We start from the raw sequence: 21586 nt of genomic DNA on the forward strand, positions 1-21586 counted from the left end.
TTCTTCGGTTCTCAGTTCGAACAATAGCTGCAACCAGCGCAGTCAATACCCACCCACGGCAAATATGACACTGAACTCGGGGTTGCCTACATTGGCTCTGTTGTAAAGCTGCTCTTGTGCATCCCTCATATCATCGAATCCACATCGACGCAATGTTTCTAAAGAGACAAACTATTATAGTTTAGTCCAAGGGCGAGGGTTACCAGAGGGACAACATGGTACTGACTGGGCAGCTTGCTAAAAGCAATGATTGCAGCACAAAAAGAGATATTTTGGGACCGGTAGATTGATCGTTTCGGTAAATGCGCCAGAACTCAGCCTCGTCTAAGACAGGTACCGATGGGTGAATATGCTTGAAGTACTCCTGAACAAACTCATCGATTGCATTGGAGGTTGGCAAGCTCAAACACCTTTTCGATGCTAGAAGTGCTACATCCTCGGAAGGGAGCGACATTGATTGTTGCAACTCGACGAAGGCGTATTCGGTATACGGAACATCGGGGGATTGGGGTGGGTTTGTCCCACGATCATCGAAACTGAGACCATGTGCGCTGAGCTGTGAGACAAGAGTTGAATGATCACTTGACTGATGCAGGTCGTCGCAATGCTGTCCAGTTATCACAGTATTTGATCCTGAACTTTGGTGCGCCGGGTTTGCCGACCCTGATGACCTGATAGAGTTCAGTAAGTGACTACTCAACGAGAGCTTTTCGCTTATAGTCTTACTGCTTAGGATTATTGTCACGAAGTACACATTCCCTGCGGCCGTCTTGTCGGCACCGGGTACACGGAGACCCGAGTCTTGTTGCATCGCAGCGCACTTTGCGATGGCGGCACCAGGAGCAAGCTGTTGGTGCTCTTTTTATACGTCGCAACATTTTGTTTATGATGTTCAGTCTTTGTTTACGTTGGTGCTTGGAGGGGAGATGACGGAGTGGATATAACTTAAACACGGCTCAAGAGAAACTCAGGTCTTCGATCTGGGGTCTGGGGAATGATCAACGGTCGAACCATAAATATTTGGAAGAAGCCGACTCGGCATCTTATCCCAAACTCAACGTGGGTAATTATGTACTTAGGCTTTAGATCGCTGTCATATGCAAACCTTTACTCACTGTGCCTAGGCTGTGATTTAATTAGAGAGAATGGCTGAGTACACTAAGACTTGACCTGATATTGCGGTGACCAGCAGCCAAGAACCAACTACAAGCCTCTGCCTAGATACTGATTCCAGAGTGTAGCCCCGTTGGCCTTCAAGGCCCATATATGGAAAGCGTCAAGATATCCCATAGCACTGCATCAATGAAACCTATGACATCTCCAATCGAATGCTCTTTATCCATAGGGTCTGCGGCACGTCCCTTACCCTGAACTAACATATGCTTACCCGCGGAACTCGGCTTCTCCGCATTTCCCCACTTTGGGTTCTTCTTGATGACATTTGGATTTTAGTGGTGTAAGTGGCGCTAAGTACGTAGGTAGATATACGAGTTGCTGGGGAAGATGCAACAGCATGGATCCGGCATTGAGCCGATTCACAACCCACTTCCAGGTAGGGACACTGGACATTACAAACAAATTCGAAGTCTTTGATAGGAAGATATCAAGGCAAGATAGTGTCTCACAGCCGAAAGAGAAGGTTTTTGTGCTGAAAGGTAAATCACATTTCTAGTTTTATGACTTCCTCATTTTGGAGGATATATTTTACTTCCCAGTTTAAATGTTTGGATGGGTGGGCACTTGGTCTAGCGGTTGTCGTTGTAGACAATTAGAAGACAATTAGAGCACCGCTTGTTTGGAACCCGCCTATTCTTAGCTTGAGTGCCGTTTGATCTCGAGCTGCCGGATCGCCTCCGGGCGATGACTTTTTTATTTTGCACTTTCCCCCCCCTATTACTATTCTAACTACTCCAATGCTTCCCAATGCTTCCCAATGTTCCCAACACATCTCTTTCATATCCCCTGTCCTGGACCCAGAAGGCGTGACATCAAAATTCAACAAGACAGACACATCCTGAGATTATCTCAATGAGACATGTTTGCTTCCTATATCGCCTTACTTAAAGAGCTACTAGTCGGGATTGATTTTACTGAAAGTGATCTCCAAATCATTGATTAATTGACAAAAAAAAACAATTATTGCAAATGTCTTGCTATCGAGTTATTCAACCTATGCATTGAGCTTAAAGCTTAGGCTTCATCAGCCCAGCTTCAATTTCTTTCTTAGCATCTTCACGCAATACCCTCTTCAATATCTTTCCACTTGGGTTCCGTGCAATCGCGCCGACAAATTTTACACCACCTGTGAGTGCTTTATATTTTGCAAGGCGGCTCAACACATACTCTTGAATCTCGCCTTCCGTTAGCTTGAACCCTGAATCGCCGGGTCGTCGAACCACATAGGCGCGCGGATACTCGATATCAGCACCTGGGAAGGTGATCCCAATCACGGCTGCATCCACAATCTGCGGATGCGACAAGAGCACTGCCTCGAGCTCTGGTGGGGCCACCTGAAAGCCGCGCACTTTAATTAGTTCCTTCCTGCGATCCACGATATACCATTTCCGAGTACGCTGGTCACAATAGGCTATATCGCCTGTTTTGAACCAACCCTCAGAGTCAAAGGCCTCGACATTAGCCTCCGGATTGTTGAAGTACCCGGGTGTCACTGTCGGACCTCGGACACACAACTCGCCACGGACGCCAAAGGCCGAGATATTCTTTCCATCTTCGTCGATAAGTCTAGGTAGAAACGATATCAGTCGCGGATTTGACACGATGCTACACATTTGGCGGGGGGATTTGATGAAACGCACTTAGCTTCGAGGTTTGGGATAAGTCGGCCGACAGATCCCGTATCATCGTGTTCGGGATGGGGAAACATGGTAGCTATACAAGACGTCTCAGTCATTCCCCATACCTGGGTGAATGGGGCGTTGTCGCCCATCAGCGAGCGGAACCTGGCTTGGACATTCTTATCCAATGGAGCCGCCCCACATCCTGCCATTCGGGCCTTTCGCAGATAAGGTCTCTTTTGAGAAAGAGGGGACATGAGGATTGCTATTACGATTGGTGGAACCATGGCAAGATCTGTGACGTTGTACTTTTCGACTGTAGTGAGGTATGTCTCGAGGTCGAACCGACGCATCATATATGCGACTGAGCCTGCTTTCAATGTTGAGATATGCGAGACTGGAGCTGCAGATGCATGAAAAATGGGTACCGCAATGACCCGTGAGATCTATTTGAGCATGTCAGGTGTCAGTGAGACCATTGCACTTCATTTGCCAAACTCTTTCCAAGTCGATACTGAGAATGAACTGACAGGGTAAGAACGTGGATTCACGCCATGAACAAGCTCATGCTGTCCAATGAGATTGTGGTGTGTTATTGTGACGGCTTTGGGTAGACCAGTGGTGCCACTGCTAAACAGCCTCGCCGCTGTAGTCTGTTGGCAGGTTTCTAGGTCGTTGAATCGCACCCAATCCTCCTCGCCGACTTCTGATAACTGCTTCCATGATTTCATTCCATCCGGAATAGCTTGTTCCAGATTGTCAAAAACCCAGACATTTTGTTTGGGTATACTCGTCTCTCCAACCGCACTCATGAGAGAACCCAAGATCTCGGGCTCGGAGAAAAGGAACTTGCTTTCGGAGGCCCTGATATGGTGAGCGAGCTCATGTGGAGTGTAAGATGGATTCGAGCCTGTGAAACATCCCCCAGCTCCGATAATGGCTAGCACAAGAATACTATAATTTATCTAAAATAAGTCAGCATCTCACAGCCTCATCTAACTGAATAATGGAACAGGCATACATCATTGAAGGAATGAATGAGAACACAGTCGCCTTTTTGGAGACCAGATGCCCGCAGGCCGGCAATAAGCTGACGAACGAGCTTTCGTGCCTGGTTACAGGATATCGACCTGGTGGGATTTTTGACGTCAACGTAGATCTACCAAGGTCAATTCGGTGGCCGGATGATGACAACGTTGAGATATTGATTGTCACTCACAGGCTGGTCCTGATCATATGGTGGCTCGTCAAAAATATAGGACAACAGGTCCTTTGTTGGAAGCAAAATTCTCTCTGCCGGTTCAAATATCATACTGTGCTGAGTTGTAGATGCCGGATATAAGATTATCAAGCTCTATTGCATTATTATACAATAGCTCAAGGAAGCAGACGATTTTCATCTCAATAGGTGGTGTATTTGAGTCTGCGCGGGTTCGACTGAACCCCTCAAATGTTAAGCTCGGTACTCGGGTCGCTTGAGTGGAAGAGCATGATCAGCCATTTTCATCGGGAATCAAAGGTATTAGGGGCTTCATTGGGAGATCAGATACAGTTGACAACAGCATAAAACACGAATTATGCAGTTCAACGCCAGTCATACTACAGTCCACGGGTAAATATGACAAGTCCAAAAAGTACTTTTTTTATGCATTTTCTGTTACCCCGCTCCCCCGGTTTCCCGTGCGGAGAAAACGGTTTGATCGAGTTTATATCGCCACACTTCCTACTTTGCCTAAATTATAGATAGAATTTAGCAGACCCCGCTCGTGAAAAGCCCTTTCTAGCAGAGCATGGGAGAAAGAAGGACAACCCACAGGTATCCGCGCATGACGAGTCCCCTACATCTATACATTCTACGCTCACACAAGCTACCTACCAGTTAGTCTTATTGTATCTAACCTAATCCTTAACTCACAGCCTGATATACTAAAACTGGGATAAAGGAGAAAGATGAACATGATATTGATATTGATATTGATAAATTATAAATTATGAAGTTTCTATATAACAAGGGACTCAAGATGTTCCCCACACATATGTTGTATCAAAATGCTTTTAGTACCTCCTGGTTCCAAGGAGGTTGGTATGATCGGTCACTGAGATGATTGGATATCAATTTCTGCAGCAAGAGCCGAAGCACATGTCGGCAGCTGAATAACGTTTCCCCATTAGCTGATGTTACATATCATTTCATGAGAATTGGGGTACTCACCATTATAGTTCTGGGGGAGGCCACGCTTATAATATCTAGTTGGCTGTGTCTGTCTAGAATGATAGTTAGCATTGTGATATCCTCTATTATTATTATATGTATAGTTGGGGGAGTCATACTGTGGAACCAGTGTAATTTCGGATGTTGTATCACCCTTGATCTCGCGCTCTGGGCTAGAATGTCTGGAGAAAATAGCCTTGAAGTGATCGTATCGGCTCATCCCGCTGCTTTGAGGCATTGTGAGGTTATGGTAATTGATATTCCGGAAGTGGAGGTATGAGATTTGGTTTTAAGATAGTTAAGCAATGAATTTATGTTTGGCTGGATATATTTGTTTTAATTGACATAGATATCTACAGCCAGGATATCTAGGCCCTTTATATCTGTTACTCCAGTAAAAATTTGCATCGAAAAAGGCGTTGGCCGTTGAACGTATGCCGAGGTGGCCATTATACTGTGTTCGCCGGTCGGTTCGCCGAGACCGGCAGATGACGTCGTTCTCTGCGGCCGACTCACTGACATCTTTCGCATCTTTGGGCATTGATTGTTTCGCTCTACCAAGTGTGGAAATTTTCTTACCTGTGACTTCGGCCAGTCGTCTCGGCCACCCATCTCAGCCACTGATCTCGGCCACCCATCTCGGCCGCCCACTGTGCTTCGTTCGCCGAACAATTTCTTCACTAGAATGACCTGATAAATGCGCATTAGCCTGCATTCCTTGCGTTCGCCGATCAGCTGAAACAAGTCATGTCGTCTCCCCTTTCTGCTAGGCCATATCGGTCAAAACGTCAGCGCCCGTGTGATCAATGCCGTGCCCGCAAGCTGGGCTGTCAAACTGACGGCGGAGGCCCCTGTCAACGATGCCGATCGGCCAAACTGGAGTGTACCTTTGATAATCCGCCACCAAAAAGAGCCCGAAGCACAGGGAACTTTTCCCCTTTTGTTCCCCAAAGTGTTGATGGGAACGCACTTGTCTCTCAACCATGCGACAGCAATTTCACCCGCGAGTCGAGTTGGGCAGGGAGTGGAACACAAAGCGTCGAACCACGATTTCCACCCATCGGCCTCGATCCGAGTACTACTGGGGTATCTCCAGGCTCCGGTGTTCTAGGCTCCGGAAGACCCCCAACACAATTCGTGCAGAGCATTGATCAACTGGAACACGGTCATGCCCAGCTTTTCGGCGCATCGGCGGAATCAGACCCATGGCTGCTAAGGCACTGTTGCTTTGACGATTCTGGCATGAAATATTTCTACAAAGTGCACTTTCGCAACGCCGGAGGTGTCCCTACAGCACAGAGAATTCCAATACACTTCATGATTTCATCAGAAGAACTTACTACCTCCATTAAGCATGAAACTAGGGCCGGCGTCGGCGAAGCGACACGGGAACGCCTGAACTATCTAGTGCCCCCTGAGTATGGAAGAAGGCTGGTAGCTTTGTGAGTATTACCCCTCAATATACGACCGAAGCATCACTGAACTAACAGAACACCAGATTTGTCAAGTATGTCTTCCCTGCCCTGCCAATCATTTCCCGTTCGCAACTAGGGTTGACTGCGGCGACATATCAGCTACCGGAGCTGTCGGCATTAGAAAAGGTGCCCGTGCACCTTCTCGCGGCCATCTACGCATCAGCATTCCCATTTGTCGCCCATGATGACTATCTCTGCGTGCTGAGCACGTATAATGCGTCACCAGTTGACACCTTGTGGCGGATGGTCTATGAACTCGTGACCGAAGAGATTCATAGTCCCCGTTTGGCCGTGCTGCAAGCAGCACTGTTATATATACACCAACAACCAAAAGATGAGACCCGCCTCACGACCGCCGATACCCCGTTTCTGTGGTCCTTCGTCGGCCAAATCGTTGGGTTAGCCTGTTCCCTCGGCCTTCACATCGAATGCCGCATGTGGGGCATTCCGGCATGGGAAAAGCGCCTCCGCCGGCGGTTGTGGTGGGCCGTGTATGCCGAGGATAAATGGCGCAGTTTGCTGATGGGACGTCCACCATATATCCATCCCGCAGAGTGGGACGTGAGTGAATTGGATGAAGGGGACTTTTTAGTGGGCCCACGACAAGGATTCTCAACCAGTTCCTGTGATACCGAGATTCCATTCCGATATCTTGTCAATCTCACACGAATCGGCGAAGAGATCCATGATACATTCTAGTAAGTGTTCACTCTCAGTAGAGCCTGTTGATCGTTGGCCGGCGAAGGTCCAATCTTGCTGACCCTAATACGTAGCACGCTCCGGGCCTCCCAATTCTTGAACGCAAACTTCATCGCCTCGGCCGAGCTAGGCCGCGGGCTGCTTGAAAAGTTGAATGGCTGGTATTCCTCTCTCCCAGAGACTTTTCGACTTCCTAATTGGAGCAAATCCGTCAATGGCCTTGCTCCGTACCCCACCTCGATCCATTTTGCTTACCTGTTACTCGTGGTCTATGTTTACCGTGCGATGCTCAGACCGATGGCGCGATCATCTGAACCGCCGCTTATCTTTGACTTGGAAGATTTGTCTGCCACGTCACCATTGCCCGTAGATGAGTCGATGTTAGACTTCATGGACCTACCGGAAATAGAATCATTACCGGAAATATCTATCTCCGATGAGTTTGGTACTGGCGATGCCACTCTACAAGCGGCAGAGAAGTGTGCTTCCATATTGGTGAACTTTGCGAGACGACTGACGTCTAGTGATTTCACGGCATTCTGGTATTCATGTAAGCTTCTCGGGTTGCCTTCCACTATCTCATCTGACTTGGTGCTAATATCTAACGTTATAGGGTCACGAATCGGCTTCGCTACAATTTCAAATTATCTCATGTTGCTACTGGTACAGGCACCAAATATGGCACATGCAGTCCGGGGAAAGCATTTAGTAGACTCGTGGCTACAGGTTCTGCGATGCCAAAGCCAAAGCTTCCCACTTGTGAAACTCGGGCTTGCAAGACTTGATGCCCTTCACTGGACAGGACTGGGAAATACGTTTGTTCTCCCTGTCCATGTTCAAGCAGCTATGGAAACCCCGGATATACCAGAATCTTGAGCAGATGACATCGCGGCACTTCTTCTTGGGTGCATATTTACTTACATCTATAGTATTCCTAATTAATCGTATCGTGGCCGGTTTTCTTCCAACCAATTGCCCGGAGAAAAGCGAAACGACGGAAATAGAAAATGGGCCAAAGAGATATAGACCACATAGAGTGGTATGTATATTTGAAAAAAAGTTGATTCTATGGTTTTTTCCCCCTCCTCGCCCCACGAGAAACAGTGAATCGAAGAAATTTGTCAATATTCAAAAAGACATCTATGCCGATGAAAAGCGAGAAACAGCAATGATCTGCAAGAAATAAAAATTCCCCCGCACCATGTCTATTGAGATTAAACGGGTGACATCTCATCGGCGTCTTCCAGCGGGTAAGCAAAGGAAATTTAATCAGTTCAGTCTGTTAATACAACCTTCTTATCTCTACCGCAAGAAGTAGAGGAAGTAGAATATCCACAATGGCCACCACTGTGCCAATATAAACTTCACGTTTCCCCGCAAACCCCCCTACCCCCACGCCCCTGTACAATCAGGAATGTAACGCTGCCACTGGATACAACCCCTTGCTTTGCATAAAAAGGCCGGTTCCCATCGTAGAAACATCACAATGTCCAGATATGAAGTGGATTGTTCTTTCCCTCGCCGCAGTCGCGTCTGCGCTGCAGATCCTGCCCCCGGTGCACTTTGATAACACCAGTTCAAACCATAACAAAGGCTTTTCATTAGCAACCACCGACCGGACAATCTACCTGAATGCCGATTTCGGTAGCTGGAAGGATCAACATGGATTGACACTGCTTCCACCATCGGCATCCGAATTTGCCAACACCTTTCGCGATGACTTACAGGAGTTGACGAACAGTTCTTGGGAGCTCCGCACGGTCAAGCAATTTCCCGAACACGCGTCGGGAATATTCCTCGGTCGCGTAAATAACCCAGAGCGGTTTACATATGAAAATGGACGCGAGACCGAGGAGGGATATGAGTTGGAGGTCAAAGATGGTAGTGTGTATATTCGAGGCTCCGGGGCACGAGGTATGTGGTGGGGGACGCGAACGCTCCTCCAGCAGCTCGTTTTGACACGCTCATCCCTACCACCCGGTCGCGTGGCAGATGCCCCCGCCTACGCAACTCGTGGGTTTCTGCTAGATGCCGGTCGCAAATGGTATTCCCTGGAGTTCTTGAAGGATCTGTGCACTTATGCCTCGTTCTTCAAAATGTCCGAGTTCCAGTACCATGCGACTGACAACTACCCACTGAGTCGCGGTCAGAATGAGACGTGGAATGACGTCTACTCGCAGTTCTCTTTGCATCCCGAAAACGAGGCTCTTCATCCTCTTGTCCAGCGTGCTAATGAAACCTTGTCCCGGGCTGAGTTTGATGACTTCCAGCACCACTGTGCTCAGCGAGGTGTTACAGTGATGCCGGAAATTGAAAGCCCCGGGCATTGTCTCACGGTTACGAAATGGAGACCCAAGCTTGCATTGGACTCCAAGGACCTGCTTAATCTATCCCATCCGGACACTGTTCCTTTGATGAAGTCCATTTGGGCCGAATTCCTTCCTTGGTTCCACACAAAGGAGGTGCACATCGGCGCCGATGAGTACGATCCTAACTTTGCTGATGACTATGTTGAGTTTGTGAACGAAATGTCCCGTTTTGTGCAAGAAACATCTGGCAAAAGTGTCCGTATTTGGGGAACATACGAGCCATCAAACATTACCATTGATAAGAATGTGACCATTCAACACTGGCAGTATGGGCAGTCAGATCCAGTTGATTTAGCCAACAATGGCTACCAAGTCATCAACTCGGAGGATTGGTGGGCCTATATGTCGCTGAAAAGCAACCATGTGCCTATCAGCCCAGCCCCCTATCCTCAGTTCTTCAACAATGCCCGCGTTCTCAACTTCGCCGATCAGGACGGATGGCAGTGGACACCGGAGCTCTTCAACCCCGTGAACACGACTGAACAACCGGATGCAACAGCTGTACCAGGTGCTCTTTTGGCTGCCTGGAATGACAGCGGGCCGGACGCCACTACTCAACTAGAAGCCTACTATGCAATCCGTGATGGCATCCCGGTCGTGGCTTCACAAGCATGGTGTGGTGCGCGTGGACCTCGCCTGCACGATCAAACCTTGGGAAAATCTATCGCAGAATTATCATCTCAAGCCGTGGGACAAAATCTTGACCGACGCCTCCCAGGAGAAAGGAGTCGTGGATCAGGACCTCTGCTTTCCTGGAAAAGGCCAGCAACAAACTCCAACCAAGATAAATATAATTTAGGCTATGGCAGTAAGGGAATGGGTTATACCCTCGAACTAGACATCACGGGTCCATTCTTTTTACAGTCCTCCGATGCGACACTTACATTGTCATCAGACGGTGAATTGACTTTTGTTTCCGATGGATGGCCATACCCACTTCGATCTGTTGCTGAGGCCGATGGCTTCGAGCAAGACCAACCTGGACGAATCTGGGCTAACAAGACTACCTCAAGCCACGAGGTTGTGACAATCCCCCGCAACTCACAGGTCACTATTTCCACGGAGGAGATCTATGGAAGTCGTGTGTGGGTGGATGGGGCCTTTGTCGGCCGTTTTGAAGTCTTCATCTACGGCGGAAAGAATCAAGTTTTCTCATGGGGTCAGATGGCCTTTGTGGCGCCGTTGGATGTTTTGGAAGGCTCGGGGTTGCAACATTTGGCTGTTTTTCAGGGTAGCAGGGATGGTTGATATTGAACATCGGTGAAACTAGCTAGAACGCTTTGCCTTACATACTCCATTCTAAGAAAAAAAAATATCAGGTTCATATTGCTAGCTATCTCTGTCTTCTCAACTGTATCATGGAGCCATTTTCAAGCGATCAAGCGATTGAGCCTGGAAGAAACATAGCCCCGCTTATCATAGGCGAAAAGTCCCTTTCAAACCAGATATCTTGGTACATACCTCTCCTGGCTGACCGTAGTAGAATTCAATAGCGAGATCTCACGCTCCCGTAGGAAACACCATTGAATTGTAGATCAAACAACAACGATGCAGAGGTTGGTGTTAAAACCAAGTCGTACCTGACGTGGTAAAATTGTTTCCCTTTGGAGTTCCTCTTCTTTTCAAAAAGCTCTTTCGGGATTCTGCTCAGATCTGTTTCCAGCACACACAGTTTCGCGACACCTGTCCAAGTTAGTAAAATACGTCTTATATATTAGCAACACCGGGGCATACTGGAGTTCTTCTCTTTGGGAGGTGTGGCCATCTGGCAAAACCACAAATTTGACCGAAATACAAAAGAGTGGTCAACTCCAACCGCACGGTAGAAGTTCATCGCTATTGGCTCACTCTCGGCCACGGGGTTTCCCTCAAAGTTCCTCAGTTGAGCACTTAAAGCCTCCAAGGAATATGTTCATGACACTGGAGGTTACTCACTTTGCGGATATACCATGTCATACGATTGTCCACCCTCCATTCCTCCTCATAGGGGCACCATCTAAGGTTTTCATCTGCGCGGTGGACTTTGGAATCAAACCGAACTGATATATCAACGCCATAACTGCATCTGGCAATGCGACTCTCTACTTGGTTGCCTTCCTGGCCACGGATAACAGCACCCCTAAGCCTGTTAGGTACAAAGCAAGTGTTGAGAATGATTTGCATACGCACCGGGCAACAGCAGACCACCTATTATTACTTCAGTATTGGGTTCAGTTAGCAAGAGGTCAAGGACTTACGCGTTTGGGGGCTGCATGACTTGGATGCCGTCGGAAGCAGCCTGTAGACGCTTAAAGAGATACTCCGAGGCTCCAAGGCCCCCAACCAGAATGATAGCCTAATTTAAATTAAACGAGCCTTTTTTTTAAAAGTCCTTTGGGAGTTTACCTTAGTTGAAAAACCTGCTTCCTTGACGCTCATTCTCTGCTCAGTGACAAGATCCTTGATCTGTTCGATGATAGGATCAAAAATTCCCTTCACTTGTTCCCTGTATCTGGATTAGAGTGGCCCATAGTTGAGGTGGTGAAGTAAAGATATTCTTATACGTACCTATCTAGATATAAGTGCCCCTCGCTAAGTTCGACGTTTGAGATCCCCGAAACCCCGGGAACTGGGATCCAATATCCTAGCTCACACATCTCATTGTCGTCGAGAGGACCTGTGTAGCCAGGCTTGATGTAGTCTTGCCAGTACTTCCTTGCAGCCCTTACGGTAGACTGGGGGATCGGTTGGTCTGACTGTTCCTCAATGAGGTCTTTGATAAGTGCGTCAAATCTTTCGTCCAACATCACTGAGCCACAAACAGCGCCTAGAATGTGTCAGAGAGAAGCAAGAGTATAAGTGTACGAGCCTTTGATAAATACCAGTTCCTTTCGTGGCTTCCTCAAACCTCAAAGGGTCGGCTTCCTTGACGCGATAGGTAATGATATCCTATAATGATTGTCACTCAAATTTATCCAATCAGTTCCATACTAGGAAGACTCACGACTGTTCCACCTCCAGCATCACAGACAACCAAGCAGTCTCCTTCCTACATTTGGTCAGATTATCAATTCCAATTCATAGTGAGATGAGATTCATACCGCGATTGTATTTGGTTGAATTGTCCGAATTGCACACACCGCAGCTGCCTCCGGCTCAGACAGGAGTCCCAAACTCGCAGGAGATATACCAGCTCGGTGTGCGGCCTGCATAGTAAGATCTTTGGCTTTGTCAGACCATACAGCGGGGACAGTGAGGATATATTCCAAGTCCATGGTTTGCAGCGCAGTACTAAAGCGGCGTGTCAAGACATCCTGGGCGTGGGCGACTAATTTCCCCAAGTAGTCACCAGCCACCTCCATCGGTGTTTTATTCAGGTCTTTTATAACCTCTTGAGATTTACTAGCAGGTGTGTAGCGGAATTTCTGGCTTTCATCTAGCAAAAGCTTGACTCCTTGGATGAGCCGCTGCTCCTTGCCCGGATGGATCAACTGGTCAGTTTGATAACCCCATTTCGTATGCTTGCCGTCGTAGGAACATAGGGTTGGAACTTTCTGGCTTGTGACTGTTGAATATTTAGTTTCATGAACTTGTCTGCTGTCTTCTAGACTCACTGTTGCCACCACCTGGCCATGTTTGAATAAGTTCAATCTCATCAGGGCAGTCTTTCAACCCCCAGGCAACGCTGTAAATGTTAGTCAACTACTCCATCACTACCATCAACATATGATATCCATGGATACTTACCCGCTGAAGGTTGTTCCGAAGTCAACACCCACTATGAGTTTTGGTCGCTCCTCTGTGGTCGCCATATTGAATTTGTACCTTGTGTCTTTCTTAGCGAGTCTTGGAAAGTAATGGAAGTGAAAAGTTTTCTACGGCATGGGAAACTAATAAATGATATTTCTTCGATCAAATGTTTGCTGTTTCGCAAGTTTGATATCATCGACTCCTGCGCTTAACCGCAATGAGCGTCGGCGTGAGGCATATTCCTACCACATCAGGTAATTGTGTTGTCATCGATTTGGAGAATGTTTCATGAGTAAAAATTGTATTTCAAACTTCCCATCATTCAACTATCGGCACGCAATGTGTTCTCAAGACCAACCGGAGCCTGAACAGGCGAACAAGAGTACTCAAACCTCCCCAGATTCGTCCTCGAAATGGGGACAGGTTACTGTTGGTTCGTTTTTACCACCATGGCCTACATGGAATTCGCTAAATTCATTAGCTTGCGTGGATCATAAGCCCATGTGTGACGAGGTTGAACAGCTCCATGAGGTCTGTGATGAACGTTCCCTCCGCACTTGGTTTTATCTAACGAACAAACCAGCGAATCAAAATCGCAGAACAAAAAGTAGGGTTCTTTCAGAGGGGACGGATACTCGCAGAGGAGCAGGCTCGTCAACGAGGCGAACTTCTCGAAAATGCTATTAACGAAGCAAAAGTAGCCAGAAAAGAGAACCGGATCCTCATGACCAAGATAGCAAGCCTACAAGCTGGGATTGAGACATTCCCCGATGAAGAAGCTAAGCGAGAGATGTGTATACTCTACCATGATCTTGCACACTGGAGGTTTACTCATTTCACGGCAAGGCCAACACCGCAACAAAGAAACAATGCCACGCATCCCACGTCAAGATCAGATATGCTTGATATCTCAACATTGGATATCATCCAAGCGGACATTGCCACGCTAATTTATCGGTCGTTTTGGAACCGATTTATGGTTGGAGCTGATCACCTCTGGAGTAATTATCTTCGCAAGATCGACTCCGAAATAGATAAACAATGTAAGCGCCCAGAAAAGGATCACCATTGTTACTACTTTCTAACAACAGAAGTCTCTAACCACATTTCCCGGCATTGGAGATGTGCGATGAGCTCTGCCATCCTATCCTTAGAAGCCCCCAGTTTACAAGAACAGTGCAACTGGATCATCGAGAAGGTAGAAGTTTGCTTCGGTCGTTATGCTGTCACCGACAGACCAAAACGCATGCAACAGCTACATGACATTATTGCGCGCTGCATCAAGTTCAAACATAAATTGGATTGTCAGGAAGACAGATACATCTTTTGGGGTAGTTATCAATATGGATTACCGTTCCGGGATGAGAAAATGCGTACGCTCACAGAGGAAGATACCTCGGATGGATTCGTCCAAGCTAGCTTGTGGCCTGGTTTATATAAGGTTTTTCAAAAGGGCGAATGGTCTATCGTGGAAAAGGAGATTGTGAAAAGAATTCCCCCGGTAACCCCTTCGGTTGAAATGAGCGATGAAATGGAATCTCACGAAGATGACCGAGACTCGGATGAGATTTAAAACGATGACATATGCGGGGAAATTGTATATTGCGACTGTTGCTTCCAATTTGAATATCTAGCTAATAGAAACTCCGTTGCTTGTCCAACGCAAAACATGCATATATCAATACTAGTTACCACCTAGATATTAGACTCCGTCGGCAAACCCGTCATTTCCGGATTCCGCGTCGACCTTCATGGAATCCATCAAACCACAAACCTCGAAGATCGTTCGTGGCCCTAGTCCGTCAGGTACACCGACTACTCCATCTGCCTTGAGGCGCTCCAAAGTGGCCTTGATGCCCATGTAAGCTGGGGTAATGGTGGCGAATGAAAAGATCATGATTCTGAAGCCCATTTCCTCGGCCTCCTTTGTGGTAATGAGAGGGCTGGCTCCATTCTCAACCATGTTGAGAAGAAGAGGCCAAGGTGCCAGATCCTGGACTGCTTGACGGGCTTGCTCTTTTGAAGTAAAGCCCTCAAGTAGTCCAACATCAGCTCCAATATCTCTGGCAGCCTTCAGCCGGCGGATGCACTCCTCGTAGCCATGTTGCTGGAGTGCATCGGTCCGTGCAATCAAAACAATATCCGAGTGCAAGCGATCCTTGGTCAGCTTGGCGGCACGAATTCGCATGAGGTATTCCTCCAGGCCAACGACTTTCTTGCCATTGAGGTGGCCACAACGCTTGTTTTGGATCTGATCCTCAATATGGAAGCCAGCCACGCCCGCCTGGATGTATTGCTGCACAGACTTTGACACCATTAGAGGGCCTTGAAGAAAGTTAGACTCCTTTTCAAACAAGCGATAATGGTCTGTTATTTTCAAAGTGCGGATCACTAACCTCCGTAGCCAGTATCCATGTCTGCAATCAATGGAGGTCCAAAGGGATCCAAGTTTGCGATCATTTCAGCGTTGGTCTTCATGTCGTGAAGCTGGGCCAGCCCGAGATCAGCCATTCCCAGGCGTGATGCGGTAGTTCCAGCACCAGTCTGTGAGCTTGGTTAGCATACAGTGAGGTGGTGTTAAGAGATCATATTTCTTACCATGTACAGTCCCTTGAAACCAACCTCCATGGCAATGCGAGCAGAGAGGCCATCATACACACCAGGACACACGATAAGCTCTTTGGTGTCTTTCAGCATGCGACGCAACTTGGAAGCTGCAGGAATCACATAGAGAGAGACAGTGGGCTCCTGCCGGGTCCCGTTGACCTCGTAGTATCCATCTTTCTCGACGGTGATAGTGATAGTCATGTTTGAACTTTGGTAAAGGAGATGTCTTTTTGTTTGGACAGTTGGATTCTTGTACTACAGTCGAAGGACAATGCTGCTCTTTATATTTTCCAGTTCTATGCCCCGCAAGCGAGTTCTGCTACGTGCAGAGACGCCAGTCCCAGAGGAGAAATGTCTGCCTGCTCGTAGAGGACAAAAGCATCTCACCAAAGGCAAAAGTCTCGATTTCTTTGGGATGTAACATTCCACCATCTGCCAAGACGCTCAGATGGCTTATCTTCCTTCGCGTCGTACTGATCCTAGATGACCTCAGCTGAGTGAGTCCATGAAGAGACTAATTGCGCGAGACTAATTGCGCAAGATTAACAGCGCTAGTCGCGGGGGCAGGTGTTCAAATTATTCCCATCAATCAAGAGCCACAATAGCGTCGCATACATATATCTCCGTACGGAGAGCCAAGATCTAGATAATGCACGTTTATATTGGGCTTTCCAAGTTGATTGGGATAGGCTGGAGACGGGGAACTCGACCCACTATGTTGATCCTGAGGGCTTGCTTCTCAGAGAAATTTAATCAATCTGAGTACCTTGGCAAGATGACTGCATATTGTAAAGTTTTGCAATGCATTTTGCGTTGTTTTCACAGGAGAGATCTTCGCCACGCATCTTCAGAGGGGTCGCTTCTCTTGGCTCAATGCACCGTTCCACAAAGACCCTCGTTCGCCAAGCTCTTCAGACCGGGAGATCATCACCCGAAAAAACACAAAAGGTGCTATTGTAGTGCTGTGTAGCGAATCAACGCGTACTGTCGTGCAATGTGTACCTTGTGTACACGAAGTGCCAAGGTAGGTAAGTCAAGACTCCTCTAACCTTATTGGGCTATGCCCAGGTGGATCCGTCACCGTGGAGCTGAGTCAGCCATGCAGTTTCCCCCGGGCCGGAATTCCTCCTCTGGGACTCCGAACTGCATCGCCAATTTCTAACCCCCCACCATCCTCACTATACCAGGAACTCATTTAACCCCTGTTGCTTGGAATACGCCCTCTTACACTCAAAAGGACGATCCGCTTTTACTTTTACCAACTCAAGCACGCTTATCATGGCTCCCACACAACCAACCAATCCCGAGTTCCCTTACTCACTGTAAGCCCCTCCCCCACCTCCAAACTAGCTCCAAAACAAGGGCAAGCAATACTCACCTTTTGACTTAGCACAATATCCCTACCTCTCCCAACCAATCGTCTTGCATCATGCGCTCTACGCGCTTTGGAAGTTGACGCCGAACTATCTCCTTTCGTACAACGGACTCTCACCCTCGGGACTCCGACGGTCGAAGCACCATCCCAGCCGCAGGAAAAGAAGCAAAAGCAAGACCCCGATGAGGCTAAAACCGTGTTGATGGTAAAATATATTGCGACAACCAACCGTATGCTGCGTGTTTCTGTCAATGGATTTATGGAAAATCTAGGTGTAGTGCTTGGCGTCATGGCAGAATTGGATATCGACGTTCTCAAGGCCGAGATGGAGGGATGAATGTTGGATTTGCCTTAGAGAGATTTGCGCTATTGTTGCCGTCCGTCTTGGCCTCATTGTTTTCGGCATCGCCCTATCGGGAGGTTGTGTCTTGAGGCCCTGAGACGCTTGGCTGCCACAAGGATTGGGGGTTATGCACAGCGGGTCGTACATCAACCCCTCCATGAAAACCCATAGTGACATAAGTCCTGTCTGCAGATGGGGTTTGGGGGAAGAAAGCTGCCGCCAAGCAGCCGGCCGACGCGCATCCCACCGGGTCATCCTTGGCACTCTAGGCGTGCATCGGAGACTAAGTTGGTATGCAGCCGGCTTGGTCTACGGCCCCTTCCAACGGAAACACCAAGGGCGCTATGCACGACATGTGATAGTGGCTATCCTTATCTCGTTTCAATTCCTGCAGATTCCTTAGATGTCCGCGGAGCTTCGGAGTTTTTCGCTCCATCTTGGCCCCGTCTTGGGGTGCATCAATTAGGTGAGATGACGCGATTGACCGGGGGATGGGAGGGGAAGGAAGCGTTGGCAGATTTCATAGTTTATTCACTTGTCCTTCAATCGCCACGGAAAAGAAAAAAAAATGCCTCTGTCAGTTGTGTTTAATTTCGATGGTTCCCTGTGTCTCTTTGTGTTTCCATCATCCTCTTCATTTCTCTCTCCTTGTAGTCAATAACATCCAAGATGGACCATGAAAAGGATGCATTCGGTGAACTTTCAACATCTCTAAAGGCTGAACTCGAGCCCGAGCATGCCGACCTCCTACTTTTTGCTTGTTGTTTGACATCGGGACTTGTGGATAGTACGATATACAGAGGTAGGAACAAGTCCAGGTCCCGTATACTCAATTGTGGCACATTTGACACTAACATACATAGCCTACAACACTTTTGTCTCTATGCAAACAGGTAAGATCAGAACCTCACTCATCCACAATCCCATATCAGGGTCGGCTAATCACCATGGCTTGTAGGAAATACCATCTTCGTCGGACTTGGTGCATCACACCAAAACCTCCGTCCATATGGCTGGGCACGCTCGCTCACGTCCATCGGATGTTTCATCCTGGGATCCTTCCTTTTCGCACGCTTACATCGCATCCTAGGTACTCGGCGACGAGTATCATTGATGCTGTCTTTTCTGCTACAGGCCAGTATAATCCTACTTACGGCTGGACTGGTTCAAGGAGGTGCCGTTTCTAGTACGCTAGCCGGTAAAGGATCACAAACAGCACCCCCATGGGATCAGGAAGTCCCGATAATTCTCCTTAGTATCCAGTCTGCCGGTCAGATTGTAGCGAGTCGTGCCTTGGGATACAATGAGATCCCGACCGTGGTGATTACCAGTCTTCTCTGCGACTTGATGTCAGACCCCCAGCTGTTTCTTATCAGGAATGTGAAACGCGACCGGCGGATTATTGCGTTTGTGCTAACTCTCGTGGGCGCCATCGTCGGTGGATGGGTTACTAAAGTCACCGGGGGGTTGCTCCCATTCTCTGGCTGTCGGCTGGTATTAAGGGCTTGCTCGTCTTGGCCTGGGCTTTTTGGAAAGCTAAATAGAGGGCATCGTGAGTTCCTCCGTTCAGTCTTGAGGTTATCTGAGGCAGACTTGACACAGCGGTCAAGGAATGTCGGTGTAGAGTTCAAAGGATTGACCGAATACCAGCCATAGCTAGAGGCTTACGCCGTTTATCTCCGTCCACGGTCACTACTCCGTTGTCATCTTGAAACACACAGGATAGGTCCCGTCGGATAAGGGAATGATGATATGATGAACGTTTCATTTCAATGGTTATATAAGGGAGAATGTCATGCGCTTCAAAAAGTTTTTGGCTTTATGCCCCTGTTTGCACTCTACAACTAGAAGATAAAACACGAAAATTGCACACAAAAGCAGCGTCTTGGGGGTGACCGTCCATTCTTGTTCATATGCAATCTCTGTCATCGATTTCGAGGACTTTAATCAAATCCGCTCCAAACAATTTATTGTCCCCTCTTTCGAGGACCGATTAGTCCTCATACCTCGGGAATTGTGGGCCCTATGGACTGATGACAGTTCCGCGCGACGGAACGTTCCGAAGAAATCAGATACGAAAGGCATATAAAACGTCTACAGTATGAAGGATTTTGCCTATCTGACTACTAATTTCTCCCACAACAATAAAAATGTCTTCGAAATTGACTGTCACGGGCATCCAAGGCCGCCAAATTACAAGTAAGTCCGTCCTTAGCCCTAGATATGACCGTCGCTAACCCTCCTAGTTCCAACGGGGCTTTTTATCCACAATGAATTTGTCCCCTCTTCTACCGGTCAAACCCTAGAAGTGGAGAACCCCTCGACTGGAGATAAACTTGGAACAATTTCCGCTGCAGGCCCGGAGGATATCAACAAGGCCGTGGATTCGGCCAAGTCAGCACTCAAAACATGGAGAACAGTTCCTGGACCAGTCAAAGCCCAGCTATTGCTCAAACTTGCAGATCTGATTGAGCGCGATGCCCAGGATATGGCATCACTAGAGGCCGTCGATGCAGGCGTTCTGTATACTGATTCAATCGGGATGAACATCCCGCAGACACTCGGCTGTCTGCGATATTATGCAGGCTGGGCCGGGAAGATTGATGGCAAGACACTTGACATGGATGGTGGCATTGCCTATACGCATCGCGAGCCTTTGGGTGTCTGTGGTGCGATTGTGCCTTGGAATGCTCCGCTGTAAGCCTTCCCTTCTCAGCGACCCGTACTCACTCCGGAACCTCAAAGACTTCTAACATGTTCTCAGGATGATCACTATTTGGAAGCTGGCTCCTGCTCTGGTCACCGGTAACGTTTTGATTATCAAGTCTTCCGAGCTATCCCCACTATACGGCCAGAAGCTTGCCGAGCTGGTGAAGGAAGCCGGCATTCCTCCTGGAGTTGTGAATATCGTTACGGGCGAAGGCGCTAGCGCAGGCCAAGCTTTGTCGGAACATATGGATGTACGCAAGATTGCCTTCACTGGTAGTGAACTTTCAGGACGTAAGATCTTGCAAGCAGCATCCCGAACCAACCTGAAGAAAGTCAGTCTTGAACTCGGTGGCAAGGGTCCGTCTATTGTCTTTGACGACTGCGATATTGAAAACGCACTTCTCTGGACTCGCATTGGAATCACAGCCAACAATGGACAAATTTGTGCGGCTGGATCGCGTATATACGTTCAGGCCTCTATTTATGATCGATTCATCGAGGCTTACAAAAAGGCCGCTGCTGATGCTCCGACAGTCGCTGGTAATCCTTTGGATGCTTCTACTACAAAGGGGCCGGTAGTTAGTCGTGTGCAGCATGAGAAGATTCTTGACTTCATTCGTCAAGGAAAGCAATCTGGAGCCAAGCTTCTATTTGGTGGTGAGCGGATTGGTGATAAGGGATACTTCGTTGAAAACACCGCGTTCGCGGACGTTGGCGATGATGCGACAATCATGCGAGAGGAGATCTTCGGCCCTGTTGCGGTAAGCACGTTTCCATGCACGACTTCGTGATTTTGAATGCTAATCCGGTCATAAATTTTAGAGTATTGCCAAGTTCACCACGGAGGAGGAAGTCATCTTCAAAGCCAATGACTCTCATCACGGCCTCAGTGCGGCCATCTTTACCAATGATGTTAACCGCGCTCATCGCGTGATCAAGGAACTTGAGTCAGGCCAAGTGACTGTCAATGCCTGGGCGATGCTCAGTCCCAATGTTCCATTTGGAGGAGTGAAGCAAAGTGGATTTGGCCGCGACATGGGTGAGGATGCTCTCGAGGGTTGGACTACTGTGAAGGCTGTGAAGTACAACATTCTTCCACGGCTCTGAGTGTTATGTATAGCTGAATAGGACATATCATCCCTCAATTTGTTGTAATCTGTTTTCCTGATTCTCCTGGTTATAAATAGAACTGTACGTCCTTTAAATATAGATCCTTCTGTGCAATCACATCAAAGGAAAACGCAAATTGCTCGGAGAACAAGTCCCAGAAACG

The 21586-nt window shown here is 48.0% G+C and overlaps 11 protein-coding genes across 11 annotated transcripts; 6 read left to right on the forward strand and 5 right to left on the reverse strand.

Annotated features, from left to right (window-relative positions):
* Positions 1–199: 199 nt before the first annotated feature.
* On the reverse strand, positions 200–811 carry N7487_005987 (fungal specific transcription factor domain-containing protein; the record flags this gene model as incomplete). The annotated part of the gene is made up of 1 exon (XM_056873734.1): positions 200–811. One exon carries the CDS (start codon positions 809–811, stop codon positions 200–202), a length of 612 nt encoding a protein of 203 aa, XP_056731454.1.
* A 1372-nt stretch (positions 812–2183) lies between these two features.
* On the reverse strand, positions 2184–4107 carry N7487_005988 (acyl--CoA ligase; the record flags this gene model as incomplete). Its single annotated transcript, XM_056873735.1, has 5 exons — positions 2184–2742; positions 2817–3241; positions 3326–3760; positions 3817–3954; positions 4015–4107. The coding sequence occupies 5 exons, from the start codon at positions 4105–4107 to the stop codon at positions 2184–2186; spliced, it is 1650 nt and encodes a 549-aa protein (XP_056731455.1).
* Positions 4108–4907: 800 nt separating this feature from the next.
* On the reverse strand, positions 4908–5245 carry N7487_005989 (uncharacterized protein; the record flags this gene model as incomplete). The annotated part of the gene is made up of 3 exons (XM_056873736.1): positions 4908–4945; positions 5008–5060; positions 5127–5245. The coding sequence occupies 3 exons, from the start codon at positions 5243–5245 to the stop codon at positions 4908–4910; spliced, it is 210 nt and encodes a 69-aa protein (XP_056731456.1).
* A 509-nt stretch (positions 5246–5754) lies between these two features.
* On the forward strand, positions 5755–8057 carry N7487_005990 (uncharacterized protein; the record flags this gene model as incomplete). Its single annotated transcript, XM_056873737.1, has 4 exons — positions 5755–6449; positions 6506–7180; positions 7256–7731; positions 7795–8057. The coding sequence occupies 4 exons, from the start codon at positions 5755–5757 to the stop codon at positions 8055–8057; spliced, it is 2109 nt and encodes a 702-aa protein (XP_056731457.1).
* A 620-nt stretch (positions 8058–8677) lies between these two features.
* Positions 8678–10798, forward strand: N7487_005991 (beta-N-acetylhexosaminidase; the record flags this gene model as incomplete). Its single annotated transcript, XM_056873738.1, has 1 exon — positions 8678–10798. One exon carries the CDS (start codon positions 8678–8680, stop codon positions 10796–10798), a length of 2121 nt encoding a protein of 706 aa, XP_056731458.1.
* A 238-nt stretch (positions 10799–11036) lies between these two features.
* N7487_005992 (uncharacterized protein) lies at positions 11037–13341 on the reverse strand (the record flags this gene model as incomplete). Its single annotated transcript, XM_056873739.1, has 12 exons — positions 11037–11233; positions 11285–11417; positions 11486–11669; positions 11720–11737; positions 11788–11885; positions 11936–12035; positions 12098–12356; positions 12412–12478; positions 12534–12578; positions 12631–13094; positions 13144–13214; positions 13277–13341. 12 exons carry the CDS (start codon positions 13339–13341, stop codon positions 11037–11039), a joined length of 1701 nt encoding a protein of 566 aa, XP_056731459.1.
* Positions 13342–13618: 277 nt separating this feature from the next.
* N7487_005993 (uncharacterized protein) lies at positions 13619–14852 on the forward strand (the record flags this gene model as incomplete). Its single annotated transcript, XM_056873740.1, has 4 exons — positions 13619–13712; positions 13761–13810; positions 13863–14322; positions 14374–14852. The coding sequence occupies 4 exons, from the start codon at positions 13619–13621 to the stop codon at positions 14850–14852; spliced, it is 1083 nt and encodes a 360-aa protein (XP_056731460.1).
* Positions 14853–14981: 129 nt separating this feature from the next.
* Positions 14982–16087, reverse strand: N7487_005994 (isocitrate lyase/PEP mutase family protein; the record flags this gene model as incomplete). Its single annotated transcript, XM_056873741.1, has 3 exons — positions 14982–15604; positions 15676–15823; positions 15878–16087. 3 exons carry the CDS (start codon positions 16085–16087, stop codon positions 14982–14984), a joined length of 981 nt encoding a protein of 326 aa, XP_056731461.1.
* Positions 16088–17164: 1077 nt separating this feature from the next.
* On the forward strand, positions 17165–17598 carry N7487_005995 (CTAG/PCC1 family protein; the record flags this gene model as incomplete). The annotated part of the gene is made up of 2 exons (XM_056873742.1): positions 17165–17208; positions 17277–17598. 2 exons carry the CDS (start codon positions 17165–17167, stop codon positions 17596–17598), a joined length of 366 nt encoding a protein of 121 aa, XP_056731462.1.
* A 675-nt stretch (positions 17599–18273) lies between these two features.
* Positions 18274–19260, forward strand: N7487_005996 (YoaK family protein; the record flags this gene model as incomplete). Its single annotated transcript, XM_056873743.1, has 2 exons — positions 18274–18391; positions 18563–19260. The coding sequence occupies 2 exons, from the start codon at positions 18274–18276 to the stop codon at positions 19258–19260; spliced, it is 816 nt and encodes a 271-aa protein (XP_056731463.1).
* Positions 19261–19754: 494 nt separating this feature from the next.
* Positions 19755–21454, forward strand: N7487_005997 (putative aldehyde dehydrogenase; the record flags this gene model as incomplete). The annotated part of the gene is made up of 4 exons (XM_056873744.1): positions 19755–19803; positions 19851–20301; positions 20369–21074; positions 21136–21454. The coding sequence occupies 4 exons, from the start codon at positions 19755–19757 to the stop codon at positions 21418–21420; spliced, it is 1491 nt and encodes a 496-aa protein (XP_056731464.1). The 3' UTR covers positions 21421–21454.
* Between the last annotated feature and the right edge of the window lie 132 nt (positions 21455–21586).

The sequence above is a fragment of the Penicillium crustosum genome (assembly GCF_028827405.1).
Source record: "Penicillium crustosum strain IBT 35664 chromosome Unknown utg000002l_segment0_segment0, whole genome shotgun sequence".
Lineage (NCBI taxonomy): Eukaryota > Fungi > Ascomycota > Eurotiomycetes > Eurotiales > Aspergillaceae > Penicillium > Penicillium crustosum.